The sequence below is a fragment of the Neolamprologus brichardi genome, chromosome 22 (assembly GCF_056152115.1).
Source record: "Neolamprologus brichardi isolate AB-2024 chromosome 22, ASM5615211v1, whole genome shotgun sequence".
NCBI lineage: Eukaryota > Metazoa > Chordata > Actinopteri > Cichliformes > Cichlidae > Neolamprologus > Neolamprologus brichardi.
In genome coordinates, this window is record NC_142124.1 from 30,641,559 (window position 1) to 30,667,150 (window position 25,592).

The 25,592-nt window shown below is 41.7% G+C and overlaps 1 protein-coding gene across 2 annotated transcripts; it reads left to right on the top strand.

Moving 5' to 3' along the window:
- Positions 1 to 209: 209 nt before the first annotated feature.
- On the top strand, positions 210 to 19,189 carry tent4a (terminal nucleotidyltransferase 4A). 2 transcript variants are annotated; one of them, XM_006806658.3, is made up of 13 exons: positions 210 to 1,242; positions 5,511 to 5,634; positions 7,203 to 7,249; positions 7,392 to 7,512; positions 9,143 to 9,250; positions 11,948 to 12,076; positions 12,278 to 12,491; positions 13,739 to 13,865; positions 13,953 to 14,056; positions 14,196 to 14,377; positions 14,636 to 14,794; positions 15,030 to 15,203; positions 18,450 to 19,189. In XM_006806658.3, the coding sequence occupies exons 1-13, from the start codon at positions 425 to 427 to the stop codon at positions 18,594 to 18,596; spliced, it is 2,454 nt and encodes an 817-aa protein (XP_006806721.2). In that variant the 5' UTR covers positions 210 to 424; the 3' UTR covers positions 18,597 to 19,189. The 2 variants fall into 2 exon arrangements, with proteins under 2 accessions (XP_006806721.2, XP_006806722.2); XM_006806659.3 differs by having other exon boundaries at positions 15,030 to 15,083.
- The last annotated feature ends 6,403 nt before the right edge of the window (positions 19,190 to 25,592 follow it).

Sequence of the window (25,592 nt, forward strand, 5' to 3'; positions counted from 1 at the left end):
ACGTTTACCGTGTACCTCATTTGTTGTCCAGTGAATTATTTATCAAATGAAAATTCTAATATTTATTCCCTGCAAATCGTCAGTCTCCCGGCCGAGGAGCGATAAAGGAGTGGGCGGATTGGGGGTGGGGGGGCGCAGTCATCATTTAAGAAATCCCTGGTAGGACGCATGCGTGTGGATTTTGAAGAGCATACGCCATATTGAATTCCCGTAGGAATCAGCTAGCGAATTTTCCAGCTAGCGGTGTAAAAGGGGGCCACTTTATCAATGGTCCTGATTCGGTTTAATGTTCAAACGCGTCTGTTCTCGTAACCCCGGACAGCGTAGCGACCTTTGAAAGGTCCGAGAAGCGGCGCAGGTTCATCACGGGCTCGGAAGTGTTAGTTAGGGACTTGTCGGGGGGGTTACCAGAGAAAGAAGTTGAATGGATCCGAGGGTAGCTTGGATTCAGCCCGAACAGAAAGGACCTGCGAACGCCTTATGGATGCACGTCTGGGAGACCTCTCAGGGAGTACGGACTCTCTCCGCTCAGCAGCAGCTCCACAATCAAAACCACAACCAGTGTGTGAGTTACGCGGTTTTAAAAAATGTGGCGACCGCCGTGGCTTCGAGCAAGAGCATCTGCAGCAGCAACGGTAACGTTACAGGAAGCCTGAGCAACGGCAGCAGCCATCGTAGCATCACGAACGGCGCTGCACACAGTAGTAGCGGTAACGGCAATGCGATTCCTCCGCTGGGGAGAGCACTGTCCAACAGGAACGTACACAACTCTTTAACCCCGTCGAACATCAGCGAGCCAGGTGAGGGGAAAACTGCGTCCCTTAAAACGGGATCTGCCTCGTCGTCTTCGCAGGAATCCGGGACGGACAGTCCCCCCTCCAGCTGCTCACTCGAGAGGACTATGGATAGAAATGTTACGGGGAGTATTAATAATAACGTCGGGGGTGCCAACCTGCTCTTCAACTTGAGAGACAGCATGGACAATAATGTCAACCTTTACCATCACCGTCACCCGCAGGAGCACCAGGCTTTCAAGTTACAGCAGATTTGCGTGAACCAGCATCAGGTTCACCCCTCTGTACCTATTAATCAACCACACAGTCACCACCCGGGCCGAAGGAAAAGTGACAACAAGGCGAGCACTTATGGAATGAATTATTCGATTTCTAACTGCACTAATGGCAATTATGCGAGCACTTGCACGCCCTGGAAGACGAGGGACTACAGCCCAGGGGTACTCGGGTGAGTGACTTAACCGCATCGCTGATTTGTGGTGAAATAAGCTGTAATAAGTTGACAAACGTCTCCTGACGCTGTCGTCTGTTTGGCAATATAAACAGTATAGTTATATATTATACTCTTGTTTTGCAATGCAGTTGGAATATGGCGGTACATTGAGTACTGGAAAGTAAGCTGGACATTTTTCTTCTTGCCGTTGACTGATTAGCTAACCGTTATAGCTGCGTAAAGGCAGCCGCAGACGGCCAGAAAAAGACCGGAAGTGCCGTGATTTGGTATTCAGAAGGTTAAACTGAGCCGTTACGGAACACGATAATTCCAGCAAGCTGTCGAGCCCAACTATTAAGTAAAGCAATAAAATGTATTCTGAAGTGTTGAATAATGTGTTGGCGTGGAGCGAGTTTGAGTAGATTTTCTTAATGGTTTATTTATTTAGAAGGTGCCGACCGGATACGCTGCTTTTAAATGTAGTCCGTTAGTTAGCCTAAACGAGGAGCCTAAAGCTAATTTACCCAACGGCTTCCTATGCAGGCTGGACTTAACGGGAAAAACTGTTTAAAAACAGAATTACAACCTTTTTATTCCTCTAGTGAAATGTAATTACACAGAACTAGAAATTAAATATGGTAATCTATTTACAACATTTTTTGTTGACGAGGTTGAAACCAGCTTAATTTGAACGATATGGACAACTGCACTTAACCTGTTAGCAATCTGCTGTGGTGAATCCGAAAAGTAATCTGGCAATCTGACAGTGAGCGTGGGAGGTGAAACCTGCTAGATTAATTCTCAATATTGACTGTTTTAAACATAATTTGATACAATTTGTGGGGGGAAGGACTAGTTATGTGCAAGGTACGTGCTTTAGTTCAGAATTAATTACCTTTGTGCCCAAGTTAATTTGGGTGCACTCCCTATTTGCAGGTTATTCTTTGTAGACATCTGCCAATATGACATAACATACAGGGTGGATCCCAGAGTACTGAAGTATGATTAAAATCAGTTTCCAGGAACTCGCTTTAGCCACAGATTAAATATATTTTCTTAGTATTGAGTTCACCTAATATTTAATGTCTATAAATGGTAAATAAGGGTTGTTTAAATTTGCAATATCTGCATTGTTGGTGTAATAAAAACTAACTGAATAGCTTTTGATTTTCAAGTATAACTGAGCACTAACAGAAGCCCTCCTGAAACAAATGAGCGAAGAATTTCTGAATGTGTTGCAGGAATTTGTGATATTTGTAATGGCTGCTTGCACCCATCTGGGAATCTTCTGTAACAACGAAACAGTGTTTGTCACGAAAGCAGTTCCACATGCGTGATGCAGAGTTTCCCAATTGCAGTGAAATCTAAGTGAGCTGAGAAGTTTGAAGTTGTTAATGAATGTTTTCTTCTGAAACCACAGTGAATTTCATCTTGTAATTCGTGGTTCTACAAGTTTTCTGACACAAGTTTCAGCTTGTGTGCCGACTAGTGTTGCTTTGGTTTGCCTTCAGGGGTGCCCTTTAAAGTTCTGAGAGGGAGTTTCACTTCAAACTGGAACAGTGTGGACATAAAAATACTTGTATGTTGTGGTGGAGTAAAGTTGTAAGCTTTGAGTGTTTACTGTAAGATTGCTTGTCAGGGATGGCTCTGGTTATAGCTATTATTCTAACTGTGGGCTGTGTGGAGTGTAATCGTTGGGCGGTTAGCATGGATACACGCTGGACTGACTGGTTTGCTGACAGTTTTCACCAAGGAGTGGGCCCATGGGGCTGAGTGCATTTTCTTCAGGGCTCTGGTAATTGATTGTGACAGTCCCTCCCTGTTCTGTATTTCACACTGGCATCGTGGCATGCATTCCTAGGGAAAAAAAATGAATGGGTCAAACAGACTTCCTCTGTTCGAAGGCATTTAACTGGTCAGAAATCTGTACATTATATGTGCCCCGCTGTCAAACACAAATCCATATCAACAACGGGCCTGGGAGACTCCCAGGCCTACTCTGGCCCTCCAGTGTTTTACTTAAACCTTGCTCACATTCCACTCAAAACCTCAGGTGTGTGTTGTGCCGTTGTCTTTCCGTAAGCCAAATGTATTCAGTGAAGATGAGTATTCTGCAAAGCATAGCTCCTCTGCACGTTGACCACTTTAGTTCAGGCTTATTTTTGGCCTGGTGGTTACAATATGGGGCAGGGCTACAGTTGGCCGAATCTAGGATGGTTAAATTGGTACTGATCTAAGAGACTTCTCATAAAGGCATAGAAAAACGTATGTTTCGTCTTTTTAAAAAAAACCAAATATATCAAATTATTTCAGTTTGACTGTTACTGAAGCAGGCAGGTTTAGTAACGTGGTTTTACAAAGTTGCAATTCCTAAATATATTTATGGATTTTCAGACTTCACAATTAGACCAGATTTCCTAATTGAGTTTTCCATTATCACAGTATTGGGAATCTTCCAGTCAAATCCAATATTTATCTGCATTTTCCCAAGAAATCTGTTTGATATGCTGAAATAACAGCTGTAGCTTCTTGATCAAAAGAGGGCACCAGTTCAAAATAAGACTGTTTGAAGTTTGTTATTACTATGATCTGAAACAGGGATGCAATGATTTAGAAATAACAACAGATCAATGAAATAACAAAGTAACATCTACGCAGCTTTTTTTTTTTTTTTAATTGTTTTGAGTTTTTTTAATTAAAAGAAAGAATCTTAAAATTTTTGCGACACAGCCAATTACAGGTGGGCAGATCAGTCTAAATGACCCAACCCCAACACTGGTATTGGATTGATACTAGCGCAATAGGATTGATATTTTGTTTGTATTCTCCGAGTTCAGTGTGTAGCCCACTGAACTGTGCTAACGTTTTACTTTTGGGGGAAATGTAAGAAACCCCCTCAAAAATCTCAAACATCCACTATGAAAAATTAAAATGTTCAGTTTACAAATTATTGATAATTAATCTCATAAGTCATGACACTGCGTTCTCCACTGCATAAGCCGTTTGATGCACTAAACGTATCAGTGTCTGCAATATGGCTGCATTTCCTCGGTATTGGATCAGTAACAAAATTTGCAGTATTGCACAGCTGACGCATATGGGCCAGCGACACTGGTTAATGGCATTTTATTTTCCAGTATGTTGATATCAGTCAACAGGGTCACTGCTAGCTAATGGATTCCTAATTTAAAGTGGGCCCATGCTTGTCTAATGTGGCGTCAGCGATTTCAAATCAAATTTGCCTAGATGTCCAAAGAACATAATATGCAACTGTTAAATGTAACTCTTACTCCACTGGAATATTACCCATTTTAATCACTTTAACAATATAATATAAAACTTACTGTCTGAAAACACTTGGAGACCTAAAATTCTTTTCTCATTGTCTCACATATGTAATGCTTCAGTGATATAAACGTTAAACAAAGTTTGAGGTTAGTTGATGTACCTCTGACCTGAAAGCTTGGGCTCAGATGGTTTTAAACACACTATTTTTTTTCTACTCCTGGCTCTCTATGATGTCAGTGAGAGCAGATATCCCCAATATGGTCATCACCCGCCCCTCCCACCTGCTGTTCAAACCTTCTGTTCACCCTTCAGACAGAGCATGAACTGGGGACCAGAGTAAGATGATTAAGGATTATATTGATGTGTGAAATGTGAAAAGCTAATTTGGAGTCTGAGAGTAAGAATACGAAGCTGGAGCTGAGTATAAGTCCCCTTACATGGCAGCTTATTTGGGATAATGCGCTTTCTCAAATGACACTGTGGTGCAGAGAAGAAGCATTACTCGTGATCTGGTTTTACCGGGATGTTACAGAGTGATGCTTTTTTGGGGGTGGGGGCTGTCATCAATCACTTGTAGAGTTGAGGTTCATTAGCAACAGCTGATACAATCCGCCACCTGCCACATTTGTCATATTAAACACTGAACATGACGATCAGTACCTGCTAAAATGAGAAGCTACTTCCTGAAGGTTTTGAACCCTGTGACACTCTTGCAAGTCGAAGTTCATTTTCATTAGGGGAGCTTTCATTAGTGCTGTAACACTACCAGGCTGAGGTGCATATTCATTACACCTTGAGATCTGCTTGTGGCATCGATTATGTTTTAATAAGCTGTTGCAGTGTTTCTCAGTTTGCAGTGTCCATATAATCATGAGCTTTGTTAGTACATGTATACATCGGCAGTAGCAGTGTGAACCTTTCCAGAGCAGTGACCACGTAGTCGGATTATTTTTAGTTCATTCTTGTACTTAACCCTTATTTGTCCTTTTGTCCAGACTCCACGAAGAGGTGATGGATTTCTACAAATACATATCTCCTCGGCCGGAGGAGGCAGCTATGAGGAAGGAGGTGGTGAACCGGATAGAGGTGGTCATCAAGGAGCTGTGGCCTACTGTTGATGTATGTTACGCATGCACACGCACACATGTTTGTTTGGATCAGCGTAAATCAGAGACTTCACTGATATCCTGTCAGTGTTCCTAAGTCATAGCTGAAACTATCAAATGTTTCAATACAGTACAGTGTCCCCCCCCCCCCTTTTTTTTTAAATAATTATTATTTTATTTTTTCTCTCTCTGTCTGAGAAAAAGACGCTACCTTTGATCTTTTTGGGCCACAGCTGGCAGTCTTTGAAACTAACCTGGATCCACAGCAGGTGGAGCACCAACTGTTTGTTTTTTAACTGTGCTCATCTATGCATACCAGCCTTGCTCTCACCACACTCTCCTTTAACAGCTGTACATTTTAATTCAATGATTTTATTATTTAAAGGAACATGCTTAAATTTTGAAAATTTGACTAGTGCTTTTTAAAAACTACTTATTTTTGACTGAATAATTTCATTAGGCTACAGCCCTTAAAAATGAGCTTAAATTAGGCACAAAAATTTCAAAAACTGTAAAGACAAAATGTATTTTTATGACATTTGAAATATCATTGGACAAGAGATGACATCAGTTATTGCGATCAGGAAGTGTGATTGGGCGTGAGAGATTAGTCAGCTCGGATGTTTTTTGGCCAGGTTTAGTGACTTAATGACCTGGCAGCGTCACAGGACCGTAGGTGTGCTCGTCCAAGTTTCAGTCTGGCACATGTCACCCCTCCTCCTGTTAAACCGCAAGCTAACAAACAGACTCCTAGTTTTAATTTTCTAAATAACAGACAGACGTGAGATTGGCATCGATCTCTTGCTCACACTTTTGACCAAACTGTTCCTCTTTAACTATGTGTCAGACCCAACAAAAACTGACCTCATACTACCACTGTTTTGTAGTTTCCTTAGAAGGAATGAGAACATAATTAACTAACTGGAAAGCAGTTAAGAGACACTCTTTAAAACAGAAAAATTAGTGTTTGTACTCTCACTTGAGAGGTGTAGAAATGGTGATGGAGGATCTTGCAGCTGGTTGAGAAGAGTACAGCGAGGCGCGGTTGATGCACTGCCTCTCTCGTTGCTTAATCATGTAAAACACGCGCAGCAGTGATTTGTTGGCTGCCAGTCTTCACCACTTCTGCTGTGAGCCACATTGTCAGGTAAATGGATCAAGCCTCGGATTGTCCCAGCCTCCCTTTTCATTTTCATGTATTTACCCTGGCCTGTCGTGGTGCTTTTGCGTTGACGGAAAAGGAAATGACTCCGCTTCCTTTGGAGAGCATTCACTTGCAGCCCTCAAGCACAGCATTTTTGTTCTTTGCTATTGTGTACTTAATTTGGCAGCGTACTTAACTTGGCAGTGTTTACAGTCTCTGAAGTAGGGAGCCGGAAATGCCGAAGTCCTGGTCGTTTGCAAACATTTGAACTGGATATATACAGCACCACCGCAAATGAGCTAGAAGTGTAGTTGTTGCAAGTTGCCAAGCCCTTTATGGTTAGAATGTGATGTGAAGAGCTGTAACACGTCTGCTTGTATGCCATGAATGACAGTGATTTTGGTCATTTACACACTTCTGTAACCATGTTTTACCAGGTCCAAATATATGGCAGCTTCAGCACAGGGCTGTACCTTCCAACAAGGTAAGAGCAGGATTTAAATGTATTCAGTTTTTAAATAGCCAACTTAATTTTGTTCCTGATTTGTTTTGCTGCGAGGTCATTTTAATTTTAGGACTAATTAATGTTTGTTTAAATTAGTTCATGTATGTTTTTTTGCCCTTAGTGATATTGACCTGATGGTGACTGGGAAGTGGGAGCGCCCGCCACTGCAAGAGCTTGAACAAGCTCTTCGCAAGCATGAAGTTGCCGACCCTAACTCCATTAAAGTGCTGGACAAGGCTACAGTAAGTAGAGACAAGCAGGTCGTGCTTCTCCACTCTGTGCCTGTGTGCACCTATAGCATGGCATTGCATTTGGGCCATCACACTGGAGCACAGCTGATTTATTGGTGGGACAATACTATCGGCCAATATTGGCTATTTTCTGCATTCATAGCGGCCAGCAACTGATCCTTTATTGCAGCTGGTTGAGAAGAGTTTAACGAGTTATTGGCTGGTATTTATTTAAAAAAACAAAAGAAAGAAAAACTAACACTTGATGGTGAAAAATGCTTTCTAATATATTAGTCCAAACTATCCCATAGGATTAGTTAGATACCTGTTAGCTAGTCGAGCCGCACTGATTTATTGTTGGACCACAGATTGGCGACTTGCAAATCGAACTGTATTGCCATTCACAATGGCTGCTAAATGAAAAGCGTGGTTTGTTGACACGATATCTGCAATTTCCTGGTTAGCAACAGAGTCCGGAGTAGCATAAAAAAGTATTTGAAGAAAACGGAAAACATAAATGAAACGCATAATAAACTTGATGGAAATCTGTTTGTTTTGTGGGCCTCAAAACAAAATCAGTTGTCAAATACGTCACATTGTTAAATCACCTGCTGTATCAGCTGGGCTCTACATGACATCTGTATCTTTATAGCTCAGTATTTTCTACAAAGGAAACTTGTGAAATGTTTCTACAGAAACAGAGGGATTAATAAAGACAATTCAGAAAATTAACATAAATGTCAAAATGAAAAACTGCTTATTTCTCAGTAAGGAACTAGATGATAAATATCCACCCTTTGTATAAAATAGTAATTGATTGCTTTGGCCTAATGATAAAATGATAGTTCTTCACACTTGCTAATAAATGCTTGTAGCTCCAGTAAAGAGAAATCAAGAGGAGAGCTGGAAGAAATCCAGGCAAACAAAATTTGCCACCAAAAAGCTCTTGTGCACTTCCAGAGCCCAGGAGTATAAAGCTTTGACTTATTCCCTTTAATGTCCACTTTAACCTGTGAGACACCGTCAGTGTCGTCCATCTGTTTGCCTCACAGGTGACACATTTCCTGAGTTGTGGTGGACTTTCTGTCCATTTCTTTCTTGATTAATAGTCTGCTGTTTTTTGGAAACCACTGATGCGAATGCTGAAGTGCGTACTTTGTCTGCTCTTGTTCACCCAAAATGAAAACTTGCCATCATCTGTTCAGTCGAGGTCGGTCATACTTTACTTACCGACTCATTTCGGTTCCACAGCAACTTCCCTTCGTTGTGTCAAAGCCATCACTCTGCAGCTCGGGCTAATGTGTGCACCTACTTCGGAGGTGTTTATAGCTCCTATCCTGCAGGGATACATTTGAAAACAGCAACTCAGTGGCCCGCACAGTCATCGTGTGGGCTGTGCACACAACCAGGCAAGCGACCACAGGCTTCAGTGCCTTCTTGACTGACATGATAATAAGTAGTTAATGGCTGAGTTTTCATTTTTGGATTAGCTTTTATTTCTAAAAGCTTGTCATTTGGGACAGTTGTTCCTTTTTTTTTCTCCTTCCCTTTTTTCCTCTTTGTGTTCCAGGACACAGTGAGCATGTTTTTACAGAAAGACATGACTGTAGTGTTTGTTGATCCATTTCACTTCATCTTTCAGGTGCCAATCATTAAGCTGACCGACCAGAGGACTGACGTCAAGGTGGACATCAGCTTTAACGTAGAGACTGGAGTCAAGGCTGCAAGCTTCATTAAAGGCTACATGAAGGTGAGAGGTGCCTTCAGCGCTGGAGATTTTACAGGGTTGGCGATACAGACGGGGTATTACTTCATATATCTGTTTGTGTGTCAGAAAGATTACACACACAACTAAGCCGGTTTTCATAAAATGTGACGGAGAGCTGGACAAAGCATGAAGTTAGAACCCATGACACTGTTCCTAAAACTGCAAATTAGATCAACGGCTTTGGTTGAAGATGCATTTGTGATTTGCGGACAGAGCTGGGATTTTGAAGCAAAAACACATGAAAGTCACTGGAAACTATTTGACCTTTCTTTGATGATCACCCCTCCATCTTAAAGCACTCTCACGGGGCTTCGCTGGCTGTGGATGTTTCTCCTATTTTTGCAGTAGCACAAATAACTACCCCACTCACACACTGCACCAGTCTGTTGCCTGATAGTGGGCGCTGGCTTTATGGAGCTAGGAGTGACCATGTTTGATGTAGTGATGGACTGACAAGTTAGCTAAATGAATTGGCTCACAGCAAGGCATATTATTTGCTGTTTTTAACATGGGGACTTGCATTGCTGCTGCTTACTTATATGAGCAATGTGTTAAATCGTACCAGGCACAGAGGGGGAGACTTAGTTATTTCCTATAATTTGTTGTCTAAAGTCAAACTTCATGGCCATGTGTAGTTCTGGTACTGCTTTCTTTGTTGACTTAGACCAGAAGGCAACAGTGCACAGTAGGAGGAACACACTCAGATGGAGGAAGAGAGCAAGAAAAGGTCATGTTTTCATATTTGAATTAAAAAAAACACTGGAGGAGTCACATAATTGCTGTCTTGCAGTGAGGTGGAACTTGGAAATTGGAAATTCCCTCTTTGAATATAGCCTACCCAGCAGTTTAAACCATTACTCTTTACTTCACTCCAATCTTGTACCGGCTCATCTCATGTCCAAAGTGAAGCTGGAACAGAACCAGCAACATCGCTCCGTCAAGCCCCCATTTAACTCCGTCAGAGTCTGTCCTGCTGAAGCTCTTGTTGCTAAATCTGCACAGCAGAGGTGAGTTTCGCACAGAAATTCCTGCTCGAGTTGGATCCATGCCCACTTTAGTCAGTTTTAGGAACTAATGCGCGAAAGGAATTCCAGGTGCCGCTGCTGCCGCGAGCTGTCAGATTTTGTTGGGGCTTTTGTTTGCTGCCGTGGTTGCATGTTGGAACGGCGATCGCCGGGAATGTACGTCCCAGCGTGAAAGCCTGCTGTTGACAACCACAAACTACACCAACCCAGAGAGCTGATGTTGTGAACATGTGGGCGTGACAGACTCGGTGCAGTCTTGTCATTGAAAGGTCACCTCAGAGTTGATTTTTCACATGGTGGCCAGGTGCCTCAGTGCATCCCGCAGTCTTGTTCTTACTCCTTAAAAGGATATTTGAAGAGTTGACAGCGCTCTGCTGCTCCACTGGCACAGATACACACATTCAGCCAGGAGCTTGTGCTGCCTTTTCAATTGGAAAATCAAAAAACAGGTCCCTCTGGATTATCACATGCACCTCATATTGATAGCTTTTTAGAAAGTTTGGCCCACTTGGCAGCTTGACAGTTGGAAGTCGGGGTTGTAACAATTCGTACATTGAACGACTGAAAGTTTTTGTATTTAGCTTCGTTGACTTGCTTAAAAAACATTACTTTCAGTAGTAATCGTCTCTGTGTGCCTGCAGTGACCGTATAAGGATATCTGCTATTCTCAAATCAAATCACTTGGATCACTCAAATCATACAAAGCCAAGAACAAAAAAAGGAAATAAAAAATTCCCATCCATCCATTCGCTTCCGCTTATCCTTTTCAGGGTCGCGGGGGGCGCTGGAGCCTATCCCAGCTGTCATAGGGCGAGAGGCGGGGTACACCCTGGACAGGTCACCAGTCTGTCGCAGGGCCAGACAACCATTCGCACTCACATTCACTCGCACATTCACACCTAGTGACAATTTGGATTTTCCAATTAACCTATCCCCACAAGCTGCATGTCTTTGGACGGTGGGAGGAAGCCGGAGTACCCGGAGGGAACCCACGCAAACACGGGAATAACATGTAAACTCCACACAGAAAGACCTGATGGTGGAATTGAACTCAGGACCTTCTTGCTGTGCAGCAACAGTGCTAACCACCGTGCTGCCCGAAATAAAAAATTGACCATCCAAATTTTTAACAATATTTATGATGAATATAAGGAAAAGCATTATATAAGACAGTTCTTATTTAAAGTTGACTTATTGATTTGTTGGATTCATTTGGGCTTGTGTTCTAAGTGTTTTTTGGGTGTGGTTTCTGAATCGAGTTAGTTTACAAGATTAAACTGCGTCACGTTCAAAGTTGTGTTCACCGTCGCTTTGGATCAAAGCACCAGCCTGTCCCTGAGTCATGAATTAGGCTGTTCTTTAGACAAAGATTCACACCCTTAATTAGAATAATGATTGACGTGCTAGTCAGCCGCATCATTTCATCTCTTTACTTATAATGTAGCCTAGTCTCGTTTCTGACTCACAGTTCTACATGTATCTCATTAGACACACTCTTTCTCCTGAGTGATTTATGTAGCTGGAGCCCGAGTCAATTTGTTTTTATCTGCGTTTACTCTTAAGATTCTGTGCTGCGCTCTGGTGTTTTCTTACTTAATCTATAGTTTGAATCAGGCATTTTCATTCCACATCTGTCCCTGCATTTTGCTTTCAGAAGTATCCAGTGCTGCCTTACCTGATCTTTGTGCTGAAGCAGTTTCTGCTGCAGAGGGATCTAAACGAAGTCTTCACCGGGGGCATCAGCTCCTACAGTCTCATCCTCATGGTCATCAGTTTCCTACAGGTACGGGGATGGGATGTCACAACAGTTGAAGCGGTTTATGTTGTAGTAGTGCTGCTTGATAATATCGTGTGCGTATGTATTTATAGTGGCATAAGCAGAAGTAGTTTATTAGCTGTTGTAGGACAACATAAAATCGAATCTTTATTAGTGAAGCAGTTGTCTCAAATACACCCTAATCCAGTCTCTTTCCTTTCTCTTCAGCTCCATCCTCGTATCGATCCCACCAACCCCAGTGAGAACCTGGGAGTGTTACTGATCGAGTTCTTTGAGTTGTACGGCCGTAATTTCAACTACTTGAAAACAGGGATTCGCATTAAAAATGGAGGCGCATACATAGCCAAAGAGGAGATTATGAAGGGCATGACAAATGGATACAGGCCATCCATGCTCTACATAGAGGACCCTCTACTTCCAGGTGTGTGTGAAATACCATCTGTCTCTAAACAAATAAGACTTTAAGCTACATTTTCAGGTTGGCATTTATGATCCAAAGAGAGGTCATCAGTGTGTCATACTATGTTTGATTTTAATTTTTAGTATCCTCTGGTGTTCGTCTTAAGACTGGCACAGCAGCTAAATATGTTTAAACCAATTACTGTAAAAGTTTAAACAATAAAATAATTTTTAAAGATGCTGTATATATGTAAAACGGACATGTGTATTAACTGGCCTTATGTTACTAAGCTGGATAGCTCACAGTGTTGGAGCTTACAGCTTATATCTGTGTTAGAAGGCAAGCTAGCATTAGCCAGAACAGAGCTAGCTTATAGTCTAATTATATTCTCCAAATGAAATGAAAGTCAGTCAAGAAAATACCCTGCTGATGTTATCCCAAGTTTGGCCTTGTCTTGAATCATCTACGCATTTGGCCAGAAGGGTTTTTTTTGTTTTTGTTTGTTTGTTTTTTTTTCTGGTTAGCGTTGGCTAACAGTATACTACTTGCTAATTTAGACAATTCGCTAAATACCCACTAAAGCAGCTAGCTATTGTGGACTCTTTGGGGAGAGTGCCATCTATTTTTGTTTTTGTCTTTTCAAGACACTTCACCCGTTGCCTACTGGTGGTGGTCAGAGGGCCCGGTGGCGCCAGTGTCCGGCAGCCTCGCCTCTGTCAGTGCGCCCCAGGGCGGCTGTGGCTACAATGTAGCTTGCCATCACCAGTGTGTGAATGGGTGGATGATTGTGTATAGTGTAAAGCGCTTTGGGGTCCTTAGGACCAAGTAAAGCGCTATACAAATACAGACCATTTACCATTTGTGTTGAGAGCTGATATTTGCTGGCTTTAGTGATTAGTGTTCTCCTTTGGCTAACGTTAGCTTATTGGGGTGCAGGGAAGCTGAAGAAAAGCGTTGAGGCATTTAGTGTAGAGCCCAAATATCCCATTTCACTCACTGACGGTTTATTTTTTTCTAAAGCTTGTATTATACAAAATGCTGCATAGTGCACTTTAATCACATGTATTTTTATATAGCTCACTCCAATACTCTGTCCATTGTGTGTTGAATAATACATTTTAAGATCAGTCATGCTTTGCACATTTTGCAATTAAGTAACAAGTAATCCAACAGCCACTAACAATTTTAGAAAATGTAAAACTTGATTAAAACCGGTTAAATTGGTCTTTTAAAAAATTTTCCTCTCTTGTTTCCCCTCCACCTTGTAGGTAATGACGTGGGAAGGGGTTCCTACGGTGCCATGCAAGTCAAGGAGGTGTTTAATTATGCCTTCATTGTCCTGAGTCATGCTGTCTCCCCGCTTGCACAGTCATATCCCAACAAAGACTGTGAAAGGTTAGAATCCAAGCTAGTTTAAAGTAATACTGACACCTACTAAGAGTAGAGCTCTTTTATTTAAATGTTTCTATCTTGTCCCTGCAGCACATTGGGGAGGATAATCAGGTTGACCAAGGAAGTGATCGACTACAGGGAATGGATCGTTAAGAAGTGGGGGGGCAGAGATTTGGTGCGACCGGACAACAGAGGTACAAATCATCGGGTTACAAAACAAAATAGATGCAGTTTTGCCATTGATGCTAGTCGATGCTATTAAATTGTCTCATTAAGCATCAGCTTTTTTTTAAAGCATGATATATATTCTTACCATTAATCCTATTTCTTTAGTGTCGCCTCCCAAAAAGCCGGTGTCGGAGCAAGAGAACTGTGTGCTGGGAGGTGGTGTTGGGTCAGATGAGCAGCAAAGGGATTCGGTGTCACCCCACAGCGCGGACTCTCCCATGTCCATCTCCAGCCCCCAGCAGCACTCGTCCGCCTCATCAGTGTCCTCGCTGTCTGGGTCTGATAACGTAAGAAACCCCATGCAGGACGAGTAACGATGCACATGCTGCTTGTATTTCTGATGTAGTTCTTGAAAAATACCAAACAGTTTCTTCTGATTATGCACTTGACATCCAGCATAAAAGGATAATGTTGCCACACACATGACATAACTACATGCCTCTTATCATTCTGATGGTAGTACAGCTTAATTTACTGTCATTTTATTCTAGTATTCAGATGGAAATCTAGTTTTTTTAATAATGTCCTCTGCTTTGATCCATCAGGACTCTGATTCAGCGTTGCCATGTCCCCTCCCTCCACCAACCCTGCCAGCTTACCCGCCTTTCCCACCCCTCGGCCTAGCTTTAACTCCAGGCCTCAACATGAGCACCGGCAAACCTGGCATGGGAGGACACCATCTGCTCATGCCTCCAGGTTCCCAGGTAGGCACGCAGCCGTGGCTACAAGCAGCAGTGATTGCCTGAATTAGCCTGAATTTTACATGTAAAATGGGATTATATAGTGGTTAAAATTTGGACTACAAATGAAGCATATTAAATCAGTAGGATAGAGAACAAGACATAAAATGTGCAGGTTTTTGCAGATTTTTATTGCAGTATTCGATTAAAAAACGAAACTACTAGATTTCCAATTTAAACTCTGCCTCTTTTTCCCCAGGCTCGCGTCTCACTGCCCGGTGGTCTAGCAATGCACTCCATGCCTGGCAGACAGGTGTGTATAGACACCGGGCTCCCCCCCTTCTTCCACATGCACCCCCCAGCCCATGCTCATGCCCCTGCCCCTTCCAGCCCCCAGCCTCCGCCCAGTCCCCACTCCAGCCACACACATAAGGTAGGCGCTGGATGCCACAAACACACTCAAATGCACTACCGAGACAACCTTGTCTCCCACACAGGGTTTCCACTCTGTCATTTCATTTCTTGTCTCTCTTCAGCGTCTTCATCCTCATCCTGTCACATGTTTGTTATTTCTCATTTTATGCTCTCATTATTCTGTACAGGTTACATAAAAAATTCAATTGCTATTTGCGTTCCAATAACTAATGACATTGCTGCAGCTGTGATAGTGCTTAAAAACGGGTGATTTTCTTGTGCCCCGCCTTTATGCTAAACCAAGCTCGCTTTCACCCATATGCACCGCATTAGTCGCTGCTGTTTATTGTAATGATTGGTCAATGTGGCCGCTGCATTGCCCAGAGGGAGCCACGCCTCCTAATGCATGCACCATGAAGAGGTTTGGTTTTGATACAAATGCCAGACATCTATTTATGGAAATTAGACAAATGAAAAATGGAGTTTTCCATACCACATGGATAATATATCTAAAGGGGAATAAGACACAATCTGCAGCTGGCTTTTCGTGTGTTTTGGTGACGTTTAAAAAGTGGTGAGTGCTTTAAAAAACTGACTGCAAAATGTAAAAACTGAAGAGTTTACTTCAGCATTGAAATGACTCGTCTGTCCAGTCCTGTGAGTCTTTATCGTTTGGAAATGTTCAATCAAACGAGCACAAATAATACTGTGCACTTTTTTTTGTTTGTTTTTTTGTTTTTTTGTTTGTTTGTTTGTTTGTTTTGGGTTTTTTTCCCATATTTGTCACACTTAAATGTTTCAGATCATCAAAGACATTTTAATATTACATAAAGATAACTGGAGTATAAACAAACAGTCCCTTTTATTAAGGGGAAAAACCCATCCAAACCTACCTAACATTATGTGGAAAAATGAATTTAGTTTCACTAGCCACACTCAGGTCTGATTACTGCACGACCTGATGAATCAAGATATCACTTAAAACATATCCTGTGTAACAAAGTGAAGTAGGCTAAAAGATCTTAACAGGCAACATATCATCATGCCGTGACCTAAAGAAACTCCAAGGATGAAACGTGGAGTTGTTGCCGTCTATTAGTTTGGGAAAGGTCACAAAGACATTTCCAAAGCTTTGTGAATCCAGCCAATTAACTGTCCACAAATGAAGAGAACTTGAAGCACTGATGAACTTTTCCAGAATTGGCTGGTCTGCCAAAAAATAGTCTAAGAGCCTCAAGAACTCATCTAGGAGGTCTCAAAAGAACCCAGAACAACAAATACAGAACTGCTGGCCTTAGTTGCCTCAGTAAGAGTTCGTTAGGAAAAACAACGCTGCCAACTTTAAAAAAAAAAAAAAAAGTTTGTCCCACATTTTTGAAAAAATTCTGTGGACTGACGAGACAAAAGTTTAACCTTTTGTAATGTTTGAGCCAATCAAACACCAGCTGTGGATCTAACACAGAATGTTATAGAAAAGATCATCATTGCAACAGTCAAAACATGATGGTGTGATGGTCTGCGGCTGCTTTACAGCTTCAGGACCCGGATGACTTGTTTTAACTGAGCACCATGAACTCTAGAAAATCCAGAAAAATGTCCAACCATCAGTTTGTCTTCTGAAGCTTAAACACACTTCAATTCAATTCAATTCAATTTTATTTATATAGCGCCAAATCACAACAAATGTCGCCTCAAGGCGCTTCATAGATACAGAGAAAAACCCAACAATCATATGACCCCCTATGAGCAAGCACTTTGGCGACAGTGGGAAGGAAAAACTCCCTTTTAACAGGAAGAAACCTCCGGCAGAACCAGGCTCAGGGAGGGGCGGCCATCTGCTGCGACCGGTTGGGGTGAGAGAAGGAAGACAGGATAAAAGACATGCTGTGGAAGAGAGACAGAGATTAATAACAGATACGATTCAATACAGAGAGGTCTGTTAACACATAGTGAGTGAGAAAGGTGACTGGAAAGGAAAAACTCAATGCATCATGGGAATCCCCCGGCAGCCTACATCTATTGCAGCATAACTAAGGGAGGATTCAGGGTCACCTGGTCCAGCCCTAACTATATGCTTTAGCAAAAAGGAAAGTTTTAAGCCTAATCTTAAAAGTAGAGATAGTGTCTGTCTCCCGAATCCAAACTGGAAGCTGGTTCCACAGAAGAGGGGCCTGAAAACTGAAGGCTCTCCCTCCCATTCTACTTTTAAATACTCTAGGAACAACAAGTAGGCCTGCAGAGCGAGAGCGAAGTGCTCTAATAGGGTAATATGGTACTACAAGGTCATTAAGATAAGATGGGGCCTGATTATTTAAGACCTTGTATGTGAGGAGCAGGATTTTGAATTCAGTTCTGGATTTAACAGGAAGCCAATGAAGGGAAGCCAAAACAGGAGAAATATGCTCTCTCTTTCTAGTCCCTGTCAGTACTCTTGCTGCAGCATTTTGGATTAGCTGAAGGCTTTTCAGTGAGTTTTTTGGACATCCTGATAATAATGAATTGCAGTAGTCCAGCCTGGAAGTAATAAATGCATGAACTAGTTTTTCAGCGTCACTCTGAGACAGGATATTTCTAATTTTAGAGATGTTGCGCAAATGGAAGAACGCAGTCTTACATATTTGTTTAATATGTGCGTTGAAGGACATATCCTGGTCAAAAATGACTCCAAGGTTCCTCACAGTGTTACTGGAGGCCAAGGTAATGCCATCCAGAGTAAGAATCTGGTTAGATACCATATTTCTAAGCTTTTCAGCGCCGAGTACAATGACCTCAGTTTTATCTGAGTTAAGAAGCAGAAAGTTAGTGACACACTGGGGTTATAACCAGTAATTATTATTTTTAATGGTTTTGGAGTGGACTAGTCTAAGTCCAGACTTCAGTCTGATTGAGATGCTGTAGCATGTCCTTAAACAGGCCAGTCATGGTGGAAAACCCTCCAATATGTCTGAATTTAATCCTGGAAAGAAGAGTGGGCCAAATATTACGTTTCTGTCTAATATAAAAATGTATTTGATCTGAATCATGTGCATGTGACAAATATGCAAAACAAAAGAAACCAAGAAGGGGGCAAAGACTTCTTCACAGCAGTGGCAGCTTGTATATCGCTTCCTGCCTTCTAGCTCCAGCGTGCATTTATTTCTGTGTTGTGGTTTTGCTCATGTTTAAACACAGAGCAACCACAAAGACAAGTCCACACACAAATGTGTTGGGATCACAGCTTTGATGCTTTTCCCTCAGTCTTCTCCTCGTCTCCATCTCTCTTCAGAACGGAGCCAAGTTCAACGGGAAGGGCTTCCACAACCCGCCACTGGTCAACAACGCTGTTCTGGCTAACCGTGGATACACGCAGCATCACCGCAACACTTGGCGACGCAGGAAGAGGGACAGCCTGCCGGTTAGCCTGAGCAGATAGAAACCTCTCCTCGCCGTTTCCTCCGTCTCCTCTCCGACTGCATGCCGTGGCTCTTCGTTCGTCTTGAAGGAGGATGGACAAGCAGACAAGAGGACCAGAGACCAGCAGTTTTTACTCCGAGGGCTCCTCAACATGGAACAGCAGCCCTCAGCTCTGCATCTTCCTCCTCTCTGTACCTTCCCTCCCTTTTTCTTTTCTTTTTTTTTTTGCATGACTTTAATTCCATTTTTTTTCAGTATTGTGTCTTCCTTCTCTGCGTTCAGGTCGGTTTACTTTTTTTGGAACTTAGCGTTGACAGTATTGCTAAGCTCACTTGACCTCATCTCGACCCTTGCAGCCAAGCTGCCCACGGTTTCCTTTTTACAGTTAATACACTTAAAAACAAACGTTTTTTTTCTCCATTTTGTGCAATAATGTTATTTTTCTTTTTGAAACTAAAGTAAGAGCTTATTTAATTTCGTGTGTGTGTGTGTGTGTGTGTAAAGGCATTTTTATACTGTTATTTTATTTTTGTAGAGTTTTAAATTTTGTTTACGAAACCTTTCCCCAGGCAGCATCTCTAAAGTGTGTGTGTGTGTGTGTGTGTGTGTGTGTGTGTGTGTGTGTGTGCACGTGTGCGTGTGCATCTCTCCATCAGGTTGAGATGGACCCAGGTTGAAATGACCCCTCCCCCCTCTTCTTCTCTCCTCTCTTTAAATGTGGTCTGCTTAAGGGAAGCCGTATCAGAAAAGCATCATCTTGGCATTTCTGATCATTTCTCTTCACATGTTTTCTGAAAATGGGCGAGGTGGGCAACAAAAGGGGAAAAAAAATCCCTATGGAAGTTTTGTTCCTCGCTCCAGTTTTTCTAAGGCATGCTGAGGGGAAGTTGAGGGAATGAAACTCTGCCCTGGGATATCGTTGAAGCACAGGGAGAGGCTCAAGTTTTGTTGCCACCTGAGTATTGTGTGAATGCGCATATCTGTTTGCGTCTCTTACGGGAATGTCGTTGTCTCATTTTGTCGTTTGGGGAGAGAAGGCTGGCAAAAGAAGGCTGGCCTGATAGCTTTGTCTTGGCCATATCTCTCTGCACCCGGAGGATTTTCAGCCTGTTTTGTTTAGGCTTTGTGTTCATTTTTTTCTTTTAAAGTTGTTGTTGTTATTATTTTTTGTAGGAGCATTGGGGCCACGAAGGCAACAGCTTATCTGACTTGAATTAGAAGATCAAGAATGGCGGGCAGAAAGTCACTGAGCCGTGTCAGAGGGGGCGTGGCTGTGGAAAATCTGATCCCAGGGCTGAGGTCAGCTCTCGCCCGCAGCTGTAAATTAGCGCAGACCAACACTTTAGATGCTCAGCGATAAGGTTTCTCTCCTTTTTTTGTGGTCCTGGACAAAGGAGGAGGGAGCGAGGGTGGGGCGTGGGGGGGTTTCTTCCTGAACCAAGGACCCTGAGTGAAGGGAATTATATTTTGATTCCATTAAGGAATCTTGTGTGTATTCGATTGCCAGGTACTTCCGCTAATTGTTTGCAATGCCTTTCTTTGTGTTTACTCGGGGTGTGTATGTGTGTGTACCACGTTTCCTGCGAGCACACCGCGCCACACAAATACACACGCTCACAGAGGGGACTGTCGAAGGCTGTGACTCGCCCAGAAACACTACACACGCCGGTGTTATTACTATGCAAGTGGATTCTTCTAATTATTGTGTCAATTCTTGTATTTTATTTTTGGGGTTCTTTTTTCCCATTGACAAAAAAAGCAAAAAAAAAAAAAAATGTATCCAAAAAAAAAAAAAACACTCACCGCTTGTTGGACTAGAGTGATGTTACTGACTGTCAGACTTCTCAAGCCAACACATGTAAACTCTAGCCCCCATCCCCTGACCCCCGCCCGTGCCACAACTCCCTTGTGTTTGTATGAAGGCCATGATGTGTTTAAGACCCAGTATTTCTGCATCTCGTCAGTCAAATGTAAGGAACAAGGGGGATGTTAATGTCAGTGGTCGGGTCTGAGTCTGTGTAGTGTGTGACATAGTGAAACGTGTGTGAGAAAGACTCGTGACTCGCCACCACAGTTGAATTTTTCTTTTTCTTTGGTAATCGTACGCCCGACCGTTCACGAACGAGCGCCACCCACAGAGCGACTTGCTCTCTGCAGGTGCTCTTCGCAAAGGGCCAAAGTGTCCAACAATTCCTGACTTTTTCTTACTTGCACGCATTCACTGCTGTTGCACTGTTTTTATTTTGTTTGTTTTTTTTGTTGTTGTTTTGTTTTTTGTTGTTGAACCATGGCAGCTCGGATCTGTCGGTCAGAACTGCACAGCAGGTTTGCTGTTTTGGCCGATGGGTCACGGGGCAGAGCTGATTAAGAGCTAATCATAACCTCCAGCTTACAAATTCCTTTCATACTTAATAAATTTGACCAGAAAAATCAAAATCATTGACCAATGGAAAGGGTGAGAAGTTCTTGATGTTTTCTGGCGTATACACTCTCACCCTGTTATTCCCTATTACATTTTTTTTTATACATAATTTTCCGTCTGTAGGGTAATAATCAGAATTGAACATTCAACACTGACTTTCATGCAGTTGTAGGCCAATAGTAATTTGATAACAAGAGGAATGAAGTTACCCTTTCAAACTGAGATTCTTACAGCCGCGTTTTGCTTCTAGAGCTCAGAACCAGCAATGATTTGAGACAAAAAAAATTAAATTGGGGATCGAAAGCTGTTGGCTCGGTTAGAGTTGCCTGCATTCTTAACAGCAAAGACTGACATGCAGTATCCAAGGAAGTCTGTATGGAATAAAGAATTGTGCATCTCAGCGGTCCGGTGTAGCCAACTCACCGTGTCTGCTTTCCTTTGTTCCTTTTTCCTCACCAGAAGGTCAAAACAATTAGGTCAAAGCTTCAGTCGCGCTCTTCCACATTGTCCTGACTTCTCCCGATGGTTTTAAAAGTGAGGCGGAAAAGGAAGCGAGGAGAGTTGGATACTTGACTTGGACCGCTGAGATTTTGGCATACACATGTACATGTAGATGCAATGTAATATTAACACCCCCCTCTTCATTGCAATACAATGAGGGATTTTAAACTGGTGGCTGCTGTTCAGAGAAAGATGGCAGCCCCTCAGTGTCCTGGCTGATTCATGTGAGCAGTGACCCTCGAAATGGACACCAGTGGCCAGAGGGACCCACTGCCCAGCTTTTCTTTTTTTTCTTTTTGTTCTTTTTGACATTTTTATGTAAATATTTTTTTTTTTCTATTTTATTTTTTAATAAACATTTTAAAACTGCCAGTCTGTGTGTGGGTTTGTCTATTTGATTTAAGTGTGAGTGACGGAGTCACACAAGCCTAGGCACCGGTTGGCAACCACCAGTTGCTAAGAAAACATGAATATTCCTCGATTTCTGCGAGTTTTCGAGTGGTTGCTGGGAGAAATTGGTTGAAAAGGTCACGCCTGGATTGAGTGGAAGATGTCTGCAAACACTAAATAATTGCAAAGTGGTAGTGAACCTGAAAAGTGCTACGTACACAGACTATAGTGACCATTTGCCTTCCGAGTAAAAGTTGCCCCTTTTGAAACTGGTTTCTGCTGTAAGGCATAATTTGATTTTGAAGTCAAAATAAAAGTTTCCTGTTTTGTACTTTAAGTTTCTCTCCCTCTTCGTTAGTGAGTATATGCAGACAGGTCATCATTTTCCATGCAAACTGCAAGCGCCTCAATTTGCTATTGACCAAAGCAGTCACAAGGTTTTTGGTGTAGCATCTTTGTAACAGATTTCAGTGACAGCCAGAAACCAGTCTCCAATGGTGGAGAACGGGGATCTTACCAGGACCTTCCCATGGTGTTCCTGACACATCTATAGACCTGTGCAACTACATTGATATGTTTATTGATTAGCATTCAAATATCTCAGTGAAGACAGAACAAAGATTTACCACAAAGCAAGAAAGCATGAGACAAGGCTAATCAAAAGGTATTGGCTGAAGCATTTGCTTATTACGCCAACCCTTTTAACAAAAGATCTTTTAGCATGCAGCTCCTGTACACAGGGCTCGAAGCAAATAATAAAATTCAATTCAATTCAATTTCATTTATATAGCGCCAAATCACAACAAATGTCGCCTCAAGGCGCTTCATAGATACAGAGAGAAAAGCCCAACAATCATATGACCCCCTATGAGCAAGCACTTTGGCGACAGTGGGAAGGAAAAACTCCCTTTTAACAGGAAGAAACCTCCGGCAGAACCCGGCTCAGGGAGGGGCGGGGCCATCTGCTGCGACCGGTTGGGGTGAGAGAAGGCAAACAAAGCAAAAACAAAACAAACAAACAAGAAAAAACACCACCACCTTAGTAAGTAACTACATCAAAGCAAAAGAATCAAGAGGTTTTCTGTTTTTTGTTTTTGTTTTGTTTTTTTGCTCTTTTCATTCTTGATATATATTTTTTTCTAATACTCTATTTTTAAACATATTTTTAAACAAGGAAAATGAACTACACCTTTTTAAATCACTGTCATAACTATTCCACAGGTTAACTCCTCTAACAGAAACACATCTCTGCTTTATATTTGTCCTTATCTTGTTTTTTTTAAAGAAATCTGTTCCCCTTAAGTCATATTGACTCTCTCTGACTTTGAACAGCTTCTGAGTACTGGGGCAAAGCAAGTTATTTTGTGCTTTATACATTATCTGTGCCATTTTATATTCAACTAAATCATAAAATTTCAGGGTATTCAGATTAATAAACAAAATGTTAGTTGGTTCTATATAGTTTGATTGGTTTATAATTCTTATAGCTCTTTTTTGCAACTTGAAAATAGGAAGAGTGTTCGTTTTATATGCATTACCCCATATCTCCAGACAGTAAGTCATATATGGAAGCAACAGAGTACAATAGAGTGTGTATAATGATTTTTTGTTCAGGACATGCTTTGTTTTATAGAGGATAGCAATGGTTTTTGACATTTTTGTTTTCACATGGTTTATATGAGACTTCCAACTCAGCTTATCATCAATTATCACTCCAAGAAATTTATTTTCGTACACTCTTTCAATTTCAATTCCATTAACCCTGATTTTAGATACATTTTTCATTTGTCTAGTGCCAAAAATAATCAATTTTGTTTTCTTTATATTTAATGATAACTTATTTACATCAAACCAGTTTTTTATTATATTTAACTCCTTTTCCGCTGTAGTCAGAAGCTGTTCCAGGTTTTTACCTGAGCAATACAGAGTGGTATCATCAGCAAACAATACACATTTTAACAGTTTGGAAATGCTACATCTGTCATTTATGTATAATATAAATAATTTAGGGCCCAGCACAGAGCCCTGAGGAACACCACAAGTTACCTTCAACTGCTTAGATTTTACATTATTGAATTCGACATATTGATATCTGTCATCCAGGTAACTTTTCATCCACTTGTATGCTAACCCTCTTATGCCATATCTCTCTAGTTTATTCATTAATATAGAATGATCAATCGTATCAAACGCCTTTTTTAAGTCTATAAAAACACCAACAGTATATTCCTTATTATCTATAGCATTAGATATCCCTTCTACAAGTTCCATCACTGCCATCGAAGTGGACCTTTTCACTCTAAAGCCATATTGGTTATCACTTAGGAGATTATGCTTCTCAATATATTTATCAAGTCTATTAACAAATAACTTTTCTAAAATTTTTGAGAACTGTGGGAGCAGTGATATTGGCCTATAATTGGTAAATTAGGCAACTGAGGCCTAAGGTGATGGTGTAAAGAGATTACTCTATGTTTCACAAGGTGGTAAGAGCTACCAAGTAACCCATTTGTAGCACCGTGGCAACCGTACAGTCTTTGGTTTGTGACTTATGATTGACAATGACTTATTAGCCAATAAGCGAATGATTTCATAGCACAGAGTATGAAACATGGTATGACCTACATTTACTAAACAGACTTTATTTTTATTCAATATTCCTTCAAACGAATGACTGAGCCTCTAAACTCAGCAGAATAATGTTTACAGAGATAAAGTCTGAAAGCCAATTTCCCATAAACTTGTACAGGACCGGAGGTTTTTTAGCAACCATAGATCTCCATCTGGCGCCCTTTAGGTAGAATGCAGGTTTAACGTATTTCTGGATTAATTTCTCTAACCCAGAATGTACAGTTAAGGCCAAAAGTTGATATACACCCCTCATGGGCATCAGAGTGAAAGTAATTTAGAGCTTTTAACGATTTCCGTGATCAGTTCTTTTTCCAGAGTGGAACAATTGTACAGCATACATCTTTTCTCATTTTAAAAATGAAGACTTGGGTCCACAAATTTGACTTTATTTTGATTTTCTCTAATCCACACGAGGTCCCGGCTCAAACGCCGCAACATAAATATGGAGACGAACACCAGAATTTCAACGCCAAGATGTTTTATCTTAAATTACATAGCAAGTGGGCTGAAATACCTGGTACACCAACGCAAAGACTAGTGAGCCTCCCTGAAAGCCTGTCTCAGGTGTGCCTTTACCCACACCTGACTAGGTGTGGTCAGTTAGCAACAGCTGAACACTCTTGCACTGCCGCTGCAGAGGGGCGTAACACCTCCACCCTCGAAAGGGTTTCGCTAGGACCCCTGAATGAAGTAAAAGCCCCTCTGAAGCCTTCTGGTTCTTGATCCCCCAAACCTGAAAGAACAGTAAAAGCTAGCAGAAGCAGAGTGTGTCCAATTTGGAGGTAGTCCGTCTCCTTCATTATTTCATCCCCTTTGTTTGATGTACCTGTACCACTCGCAGCAAAACAGACCCAGAGCATGGTACTGCCACCACCATGCTTGACAGCTGATAGTGTTCTTAGATTCGAACGCCTCACCTTAGTCCTCCATGGATTCTGAGGCCAGATAGAACTTTTACTTGCATACAGTTATTTGATCTGATAATCTTACTCTGTAGTTGTTTAAAAATGTCTGAAACAGACCCTCTAAACCTGTTTAAATCTCTAATTCTCCTTCTTAGTTCCTCCCTAA

What these genes read in the sequence shown, in the direction of transcription:
- tent4a (XM_006806658.3), top strand. Translation starts at nt 425, where the DNA reads ATGGATCCGAGGGTAGCTTGGATTCAGCCCGAACAGAAAGGACCTGCG. An exon ending in AGCTGTGGCCTACTGTTGAT is followed by an intron (nt 5,635 to 7,202) that starts GTATGTTACGCA and finishes ATGTTTTACCAG; the next exon opens with GTCCAAATATATGGCAGCTT. An exon ending in GGTGCGACCGGACAACAGAG is followed by an intron (nt 14,057 to 14,195) that starts GTACAAATCATC and finishes CTATTTCTTTAG; the next exon opens with TGTCGCCTCCCAAAAAGCCG.